The sequence below is a fragment of the Solanum tuberosum genome, unplaced genomic scaffold (genome assembly GCF_000226075.1).
Source record: "Solanum tuberosum cultivar DM 1-3 516 R44 unplaced genomic scaffold, SolTub_3.0 scf00306, whole genome shotgun sequence".
Taxonomy (NCBI): Eukaryota; Viridiplantae; Streptophyta; class Magnoliopsida; order Solanales; family Solanaceae; genus Solanum; species Solanum tuberosum.
In genome coordinates, this window is record NW_006239228.1 from 517,578 (window position 1) to 527,666 (window position 10,089).

Here is a 10,089-nt window from a genome sequence, read left to right on the forward strand (position 1 = left end):
GCTAGGCAGTTATCCTGGCTATATTGACAGGCGGTTCTTCATCACGTTAGGCCTCTTCTTCTCGTAATCATGCCAAACATCAAACAAAATTTTCATCGTTTTGGGGACTTTCTGCATTTCTTACACAATTAAGTGTAACTTTAGACTAGCAGCAAATGAGAGGTGCAGTGTATGTACTCCTATTCTTATTTTTCCTATATAGGCTCTCTCATATCGACCCCAAAAACACGCATACCATGTGAATTTGTGATCTGTCTTATATAGCACTTCACTTTGATCTCCTTCCTGATGTGGCATTTGCCTAAGTATCAAATGCACCGTTTTTTAAGAAGCTTTCCAACTTGGAACCCTGTAAGTCATCCTTCTCGACCCACCCTCATCTGCATGCCCGTGTCATGTGTCACATGTGCATCCAATCCAAATTGCAGTGTTCACTTGAAAGGTACTTCTGATTATCAGCTGTAGCTCACATTTTCATTTCCACAACACAATCAGTAAATATTGAATGCCACTCTTTTGCTTCCTTACTCTTTAGTCTCTCTCTTTGGAATTGGAATATGGGACAAGGATGTTACCAAAAAGTCTCACTCATAAGGTTCATCCTGCCGCTTACTAACATAAACAGATCAATTCAACCAGGCCGCAATAGTCACATGGTGAAACATTGACATACTAAAAGCCACGGAACTCTTAATACATCTTATAAGAACACCAATCTGTTGTTTATGTACCACACAAGCTAAAAGTGAAGCAAAAATGGAACATACTGTATATCTAATGTACACCATTTATTATTTCATCTTCAAGTCTACAACCTCTAGTGTATATCTACATTTATTACCTAGCTCTTATTCCAAAAACTCGGTTGTGCCAAACTGAATGGAGTATCATGTGAAAAACATCATATTTAGAAGGCTTAATGTGCCAGAGAAAATGTTGTTGCACCTGCTTAACTCTTCCATGCATCTGCTTATATTTCTTATCCGAAATGGACAGAAGTATGTTTTTCAAATTTGGGATATCCTTCTCCTGGACAAATACAGCAAAAGATTCCCAGTTTAGAGTCTCAAAGAGCGGGGGCACATAGTTATCGGATAAGATCACCGGGATACATCCATAGTAAATAGCTTCTACCACTCTAGGAGAGTTGACTTGAGAACCTCTTGCACATATGCAGTATTTGCTGCTCTTCATGTACCGTAAATAGCTTGCCTTAGTTATTCCACCATAAATCCTCATGTCAGGATCTCTGTTTTCCCAGTGCTTCAGTAGTATAGGGCGGAGATAACCATGCATATGTCCAGCAAAGAAAGCAAGTGTACGCCGTTTGGAAGCTGGCTTTCCTCCAAGTTCAGCAAGAGGGTTCGTCCTCAAACGAATGTTCGGTTGTGGTAGAGACACATCTTTACCAAACTGGAAGCCACCTCTCAGGTCAGCATTGCATAAAGATCTTATGCAATTACTCATAATTTCATCTGTCACCGCAGGGGCCTGAAGAAGAAAATCAGGTTATGCTATAGCACTCAAAGCATATTTCAGAATAGGTAAGCCATGACATTTGCATTGATAGAGATTCCAAAATAAGCAAACAACGAATATATTCAAGAAGGATGAGATGCTTCTCTAATATTAATTCAGGATTTAAGATCACACGGAAGGATGGGAGACATACCCAGTCATGACAGGCAACAATAAAATGGTCAGCTCCATCTGTTCTATTCCAGAAACGATACTTTTGCGCGATCATATCAACATAGTTACTTAAAAATTGCATTATATTTGTACGGTTGTGAGAATCAGGCACGTACAATGTCAACTTTAGTAATCGGAAACTTATCGGCAAATAAAATAGGTGAGCCTTTTTGGGGTTCTTAGTGGCAAATCCTTTGTTTTCTTGAAGCAGCTTTATGAACCAGCCCTCTGAAGCATATATTCCATCGAGAGGTCCGGAATGGAATATGGGTCTTTCCCCTTCAGCATAGATGTAAACCTTGAGAGTCTTCTCCATCAATTCATAACTCCTGCATTTTGTATACATTTGATAGTTGAATCAGCTTCAAGCATTGATACTTTGTTATGTTTCTTTCCCTTTATTTCTCATTTCTTAATTTTTCGGGTGTATGGTAGTGTGAGCATCCTAACAAGCAAGCAAATGTATTCAAACTTTTGTGCATTTGAAACTCAGGGACAACGAGCTCCAAAACACCAAATAAAAACAGATCAAAAGAGCCATGTTTAAGGAGAAGGATAATCTCAATGAATCACACATTCTACAGGAAGTCACACATCATATAGTTGATCAATAGAACTACGATGATTGGAATGAAGATCATATACAGGTAAATTGTCTCAATACACACAAATGGTTTCAATGGATCGGGAAAAGGAAAAAGTGATACTTTGGTATTTCTATATGGTTGACAGAATAAGAAGAAAATTATAGGATTATTACCATATTAACACCTCAAAACCTAGTAATATTACTCAAGAAGTTTCAAAATCTTCTTCACAGATGTGTCATCCATGGCTTGATATAGTACTAATAGTGTAACCAACTCTTAGAAGGACATGAAACAAATAGAAGGTCCAAGCTCTTAAAAGATAAATCTTACTATCAATCCTGATAATTTACAGGTTAATACCTCAACTACGATACTTCCATAGCAATTATACAATACAGGTTATTCAATTGGTGAGTAGAGGAATCTATTTCAATAGTTTAACTGCATAAAGCTTGCACTTTCATGATGTAACGCGGAAAGATAATTGTTTTCAATAGTGTGCAACTTCCAGAAAAGTCATTGGATTACAACACAGTTCTTGGATAAGAACGAAATATCATATCAACATGAACAAAATCCACAACTATGGAGTTGCTAACCTTTTAAACATGGACAGATTTCTAAATAGAGGGGCATATAATCCAGGCTCACTCTTTAAGAGAGGCGCATTCTCGATTAGAAATTTTGCACGTAATAGTTCTTGATCTACAACCGAGGACCATCGTGGTTTCTATGAAAAAGTAAGTTCAATCAGGGACAAGAGAAAGTGCAAAGCTGTATAAATGAACTAATGAAATCATTCCCCTTGATAAAACTGAACTGAAGCCCCGACATACCATTGAACAAAATGAAGTTTGACTTTCTTGCAGCATATAATTCATTTGAGATATTGATGCCACACTTTTTCTTGCTCGGTCAGACCTTTCAATCACAGCAGGAATATTCCTCAGGCAAGAATGATCTGTTGATTGGTTTTGGATGGAAGATGTCAAAGGAGAGATAACCATTGCCAAAGGTGCAGCAGTTGTGATTATAGGATTGTCGTCTATCGTTTCATTTCTTGCCACTCTGTGAGCTATGTCGTCTTTATCAGGCCTATCTAGTACAAAATTATTTTCAGATGTTGGCATAACAAATTCAGAACCAAAAGCAACCTGCAGTGGAAATTTGTCTTCAATTTCAGTATCTTCAATCATGGTAGCATTTGAGTCTTCAACGGTTGCATCATTTGTCTTTGACAGCTCAGTTTTGGCTGTTCCTTCATGAACAACATTTGAGGCAGTAGTGTTCAAACCACTAGCAAACGTCAGGTTTCCCGATATATTAGAATTACCAGATAACTCTCCAGATTGAAAGCTGCCTAAAAATGCTACTTGACCTTTGCTGGAAGAAAATAATGAGGGGACAACATCTATGTTTGGAAATCCGAAATATTGAATGATCAAAACCATAACAAAAACGGATGCCACTAGCCATAGCAGTCTTTTAGTCCCCAAGAAACTTGCATATCGAACTTCAGTTCCCATGTTCAAGCAAATCACTCAATTCCCTGGACAATTTTGCAATTCCAAATTTAGCATCCAACATAGCACTCCTCTTAATTTTTAAGATTCACTCATTCTTGAATGATACTCTCTCTATTTCAATTTGTTACCTCTTTAGAATGCTTTTTTCCACAACTATTTAATTTTAACTTATACACTCTACACATCTTTAGCTTAAAAGACCACATAATTCAAATGTCTTCTTTATTTTCTCAAATTCCGTATTAAGTCAAACAAATTGGAACGGAGGGATTACTTGAGGAGTGATGGTAATTTTGCAGTAGAAGAACTTTGATTCAAAATTCAATCAGAACTCTGCAGCAATATTTAAATTTTCTTATAACATTAAACAAACACTAAATAATCAACTACCAAGAAAAGAAAGGAGGGATTTTGCTACTGAAGAGAGTTGATCAAAAGTAAGGGAAACACAACAATTGTTGTTTCTTTCTAATTTCTGGCATCAAGTACAGTAGAACTAAAATATAGGCACACACATGAAAAGGCCAAATCCAGAGACACCATACAATTGAGAGGTAGTGAAGAAGGAAAAGCAAGAAAGTGAAAAGAAAAAGGAAGACATCTTACAGAATTCATCAGCTTCAGCGTTGGCTACATAGTAGAAAATGTGAGTAAAAAAAGTGGTATCAACGTAGCAGTTTTTTGTCTTTAAAATTTAGGTTGAGGGTATTTTAGCCATTGACCTATTAATATATACAGTATTTTGAATTGGACGTAGTACTTTAGGGCATGAGCCTATAACAGGGCGGGCCCACCCCTTCGCAGGAAAATTACAATGTAAAATTTTGGTTTACAACTATATATATATAAATATTGACACATTTTGACATAAGTGTAAGATTTAATCTAATGATTAAGGGATTGCAAAAGCTCCTTAAGGTTGTGTGTTAAAACCCTATTGGCCTCATCCACTGCAACTATATCATCTTGACAGCATGATAAGTTGGACAAAGAATAAACTGTTTTTGTTAAGAAATGTAAAGAGGAACAGAAAATGGGTCATTATGATGACCAAAAGTCTAGAAGACAAAATGAATTATTTTGCAAATTGCTTTGGCCACTGTTATAAGGTGAATGATTGAGTACTGAATTCCCAAAAAGTCGGCAATCATTTTCCATCACTCTGTATGATCACCAAAGTTCACCTAAAGATATTTTGCATAAATCAATAATTATACTGCAACCCATGTTCTATTGGTGAAGTAGCTAACATGTGACTAGAAGGTCACGGGTTCAAGCCTTGAAATAGCCTCTGGAGAAATGCAAGGTAAAGTTGCGTACACTAGGCCCTTGTGATCGCGGATCCTGCACATACCGGGAGCTTTAGTGCACTGGGTTGCCGCTTTGGTCTGCCAAATGTTTCTAGTATAGTACAGCAACACTAGTAAAGCACAAAGTTTTAGTATAGTTTTGTCCAAATAAGAGAAGAAACAAGTAGAGATGCTAGAAAAAGAAAGAACAAATTATATCTTCTCAAGTCTATGTACAGGAAATAATCAGATACATTGATGCAACTTATTACATATTTCTCAAACGATTGCTGCACTAATTAAACATCTAAAACTCTGAAACTATCTAAATGTGTACATTTGTCACTTAGTTCTTACTCCAAAAACTCTGTTGTGCCATATCGAATGGAGAATCATGTTAAAAATATCGTACTTTACGGGCTTGACGTGCCAAAGGAAATGCTGCTGCACCAACTTAACCCTCCGCTGCATCTCACGATATCTCCTATCAGGGATCGATACGAGTATGTCTTTCAGTTTTGGAATGTCCTTTTCTGGAACAAAAATAGCAAAAGCCTCCCAGTTCAAAGTCTCGAAAAATGGGGGTATGAAATTGTCAGATATTATCACTGGGACACACTCGTAGAAAATGGCTTCCACCACTCGAGGACTATTGACTTCATAACCTTTTGCACATATGCAGTATTTGCTACTCTTCATGTATTGGACATAGCTTACTTTACTAATCTTGCCGAAAATCTTCATGTCAGGATCTTTGTTTTCCCAGTTGTTCAATAGGATAGGACGAAGGTAACCATGCATGTTGCCAGCAAAGAAAGCAAGAGTTCGTCTCTTAGAAAGACGTTTTCCCCCAATTTCTCTAAGGGGATTCTTTTCTGCACGTATATATGTTTCTGGAAGCGATACATCTTTACCGAATTGGAAGCCTTCTTTAATGTCAGCATTGCACAATGCTCTTATGCAATTAGCCATGATTCTTTTTGTTTCTGCAGGGGCCTGAGGAAACAAATCTCCGCTTCAGTATACGACAGAAATTCATATATCTTAACTATAAAAAGAATGTAGATATATCTTTTACACCGAAATTATAAGATGAGCTTGCATGTACACATGCAGAAAAATAAGCCTCAATGCGGAAAAATGGTGCACACAGCAAAGCATTCCATTAAATAGGAAAACAAAAGATCTTGACTGATGGATAAAATAAAATCTATGAGAATCAAATTGGATGTTGTAATACCGTTTAGGAACTCCGGTTAATGGAAGAATCCAAAACTTACCCAATCATGGCAGGCAACAAGAAAATGGTCAGCTCCAGCAGTCCTGTTCCAAAAATTATGTCTTTGGATAATGATGTCGAGATAATCACTTAAATATCGAACTAAGTTCCTACGACTGTGAGAATCAGGGACATATAAGGTCTCCTCTAGCATACGGGAGCTGAACGGCAGATAAAACAAGTGAGCCTTTTTGGGGTTCTTGGTAACAAATTTCTTGTTTCTTTTAAGGAGCTTCATAAACCAACCCTCAGAAGCATATATTCCTTTAAGCACTGGCGTATGGAATACTGGTCTTGCACCTTCTGTATAAATGTAAACTTTGAGAATCTGCTCCATCAATTCATAGCTCCTACACTTACATGATGTATGTCAGATCAGAAAAATTCACCTCAACCATATTAAAAGACAAAGTAAATGTAAAGCCACAAATGCCACCAATTACAATGAGATAACTAACAGAAAATCTCATGTATCTCAAACTAAAAAACTTAAGGTAGGAGACTGAGGTCTGTGTTCCCCACCTGTCGTTGGGTGCTCCATTTGTAAGGAACTGTATAAAGTATGCAAGAAAGCATCTTCCTATTATGACTATTTACCGAAATTCAGTATATGCAACAGACGACTGGCTCATAGCAAGCAAGAAATTCACTGGATTCACCAAGAAAGGTGTTCATTATGATTGAAACTAAAATATCGAAATATAGCAGCTCCCACAAAGCATAACTATTGTTTGATGAGTAACGAAGCACAAATGTCTAATCTAATTCAGTACTACCGAATACACCTCCAATGTCAGAAAACATCCAGATTACACAAGGGGTGGATTCATCATATGCATCACCATATTCTATTACCTCATAAACATTGACAAATTTCTATACAAAGGAGCATATAAGCCAGGTTCATTTCCTGCTAGAGGAGAATTCTCAATGACACTTTTTGCATGTAGTAGTTCTTGATCTACATCTGAGGACCACCGTGGTTTCTACAGAAAAGATCAAAAGAACATAACTATAATATCTAAGAATTCATTCGCCAATTACACGAGTCATATCCGACTAGGAGAGTACCAAAGTAACATGTATACATACCATCGAACGAAATGATGTGCGAGTTTCTTGCTGCATAACATTCATTTCAGCTATTGATACAACACTATCTATTGGCTTGTTAGACTCCTTCATTTCAGGAAATTTATGACTGGCTGTAGGAGCATGGTCAGTGCGTTTTTGCACAGGTAAGTTATCACTTTCAAGTAGATGGCCTGTATTTCCTTCTTTTTCAGATATGTTCTGGTAGGAAGATATCAAAGGAGCTTCTTTCTTTGCATCAAGATTGACCTGTGGTGTTACAACCAATGGTGGTGGTGCAATAGACAATGCTGTGGGACTTATCTCCAACAACTTAGCTTCCGTCGGCGCTGGAGAAATACTGCCTCCCCCATCAGTATCAACCACACGCAATAAAGAACTTTCAGATGTACTATTTGAAGCTTGTAAATCATCTTCAGAGTCGGCAGCCTTATCTGGAGGTAAGCTACTATTTCTTCCTAAACTTTCCACATTTGACTTGTTGTCCAGTTTTGAATCCTTAAAAGGGGATTCATCCTCAGGGTCAACGTCCTCAGTTAAGGTATCACCAGAACGTTCATTCATTGGAGGCATAGAACCATCCTCTACCTCTTCATCATTTGCATCAGAGAGCTTAGTTTCATTAATAAGATTTGTGTTAGTAGCATTCACAACGCTACCATGTTTCAAGTTGTCTGACCTACTGAAGTTGCCAGATTGATCTACTCTTTGCGAGCTGCTTATTTGACCCCCATTGGCAGTAAACAAAGAAGACAGGGCATAACCATATGGAAAACCAAAATACTGAATCATCAAAGCAAGGCCAAAAACCACGCCCAATAGACTTACTAGTCGTCTAGTCTCAAACAGATTATGATATCGAATTATAGAGCCCATGTTCAAGCAGCACCCTGAGTAAAGAAAGCACAACACTGTCCCTGGATAATTTTCAAATCCCAAATTCAGTATTGCCACATAGTATTTTTCTATCTATTTCACAATAACTCAGTACTTGAGTAACACAATAAAACAGCACGAGTAAACAACAACATACCCCGTGTAATCCGACAATTGGGGTCTAGGGAGGGCAGGGTCAACCGAGGCAAAACCAAACTTTTAACCTTATGGGTTCTGAAATTTACAACTACGATTTCAAGTGTCAATAAATGGGTTCTAAACTTAATATTTGTCCATATTTAATAAACTTCTTAATACAAATACAGTACTATTTGAACAAAAGTTTCTAGGCTTCTAGCTCTTCCCCTGGTAGGGTGTACCCAGAGCTTACCCCTACCTATCTTTGTGGAGTAGAGAAGTTGTTTCCAATAAACCCTTAGCTCAAAAGAGAAATTAATGGAACAGGTAGCGAAACCCATAACAACAAAATAGCAAGATACAAAACACATGAAGTAACAAATAATACTAACACTGTAATACACATTGAAAAATAAGGAATTGCTTGATTACGAAAATAATAATACTACTAATAAGGGGAAGAAGAGAGGAGGCTAGCTACCTGGCCTCTACCAGGTAAAGTGCGACAACACTCAGCTACCTATTAAAGAAAATCAGGTCAAACTCCGTCCCTTAGCCTAGTCGCTGACCCAACTCCGTACCTTCAAACAGTTGTACCTCCTTAATCAAGAAGGATTATATTCTCAACTTGAACTAATTCTCAAGCTCATCAAGAACCAAAAGCAGAATCATAATTTTCACTTTTGTCACTTAATAAATCAACCATAAAAACACAAGCTTTTTAGAAATACAATTATTGTTGAAGTCAATAACAAACAAAACAGAAACAGTAAACACCAAAAAGATAATAGCTTTCATCCCAAATCACCAAAGGCAACTAAAATTAATCCTCAAATATACTGTTAGCTTCAATTACCAGATCAAAAGTGGACAAGGAACCTCTTCAAGGCCACGTTTGGCTACTCAGTTAACTCAAAAAAAGGATTTTAAAAAATCCAACATATTCATCATCTAGTTGGAAAAGTTGGTTTTGAATTGAGTTGACTAATTCTAACATTAGACACCCAAATGAGACCTAATAAAAATATACCTTATATTTTAGTCAATAAATACATATAAGTAAAAGAAGATTCTTTTAGTACCTCTACAAGATTTGAAATCATATGGGGGTATCTGTTCAACTTTGCTTTTGTATTTTTCCTCTTCTTTTTTTCTTTTCTTTATTGCAGTAATGACAGCAGTAAAGTGGAAAAAGAAAAAGGAAGCATATGAGTAAGCTTTGATTAATGAATCTAAATTTTAGTTCGGACAAATACCGCGACATTGGCTTTTTAAGTAAACATGAGTACTAAGCTTTGTTTAATTTATGTGTCATAATTAAAATTTTAAATATATAAATTTTATTATAACACATAGATTGAGATTGAGGGATTAACAATAAGAAACATATTGTGATGAGAGTGGCTTGTGGGTCTCTGCTTTTTACTATATATGTACATCAAATAATGCATTATTTTGATACTTATGGTAGTTATTAGTACTACTTGTTATTATTAAGAAGGCATATAGTCAATATCAATCGTTACTATATAAATATGCTGACCTCTTCTTTTGAAGTAGTATATGATTTTGATTGGTAAACAATAAGAGGTTGTTTGGTACAAAAA

The 10,089-nt window shown here is 36.6% G+C and overlaps 2 protein-coding genes across 5 annotated transcripts; both read right to left on the reverse strand.

The window, feature by feature from the left end:
- Positions 1 to 664: 664 nt before the first annotated feature.
- LOC102595811 (probable glycosyltransferase At5g03795) lies at positions 665 to 4,527 on the reverse strand. The gene is made up of 5 exons (XM_006359701.2): positions 4,415 to 4,527; positions 3,119 to 3,831; positions 2,882 to 3,012; positions 1,673 to 2,021; positions 665 to 1,491 (listed from the first exon to the last, which is right to left on the reverse strand). Exons 2-5 carry the CDS (start codon positions 3,806 to 3,808, stop codon positions 838 to 840), a joined length of 1,824 nt encoding a protein of 607 aa, XP_006359763.1. The 5' UTR covers positions 3,809 to 3,831; positions 4,415 to 4,527; the 3' UTR covers positions 665 to 837.
- A 761-nt stretch (positions 4,528 to 5,288) lies between these two features.
- Positions 5,289 to 9,721, reverse strand: LOC102596370 (probable glycosyltransferase At3g07620). 4 transcript variants are annotated; one of them, XM_006359704.2, is made up of 6 exons: positions 9,339 to 9,495; positions 8,964 to 9,063; positions 7,469 to 8,385; positions 7,232 to 7,362; positions 6,378 to 6,726; positions 5,289 to 6,093 (listed from the first exon to the last, which is right to left on the reverse strand). In XM_006359704.2, the coding sequence occupies exons 3-6, from the start codon at positions 8,342 to 8,344 to the stop codon at positions 5,440 to 5,442; spliced, it is 2,010 nt and encodes a 669-aa protein (XP_006359766.1). In that variant the 5' UTR covers positions 8,345 to 8,385; positions 8,964 to 9,063; positions 9,339 to 9,495; the 3' UTR covers positions 5,289 to 5,439. The 4 variants fall into 4 exon arrangements, with proteins under 4 accessions (XP_006359766.1, XP_006359767.1, XP_006359765.1 ...); XM_006359705.2 differs by lacking the exons at positions 8,964 to 9,063; positions 9,339 to 9,495 and adding an exon at positions 9,565 to 9,721; XM_006359703.2 differs by lacking the exon at positions 8,964 to 9,063.
- Positions 9,722 to 10,089: the final 368 nt, after the last annotated feature.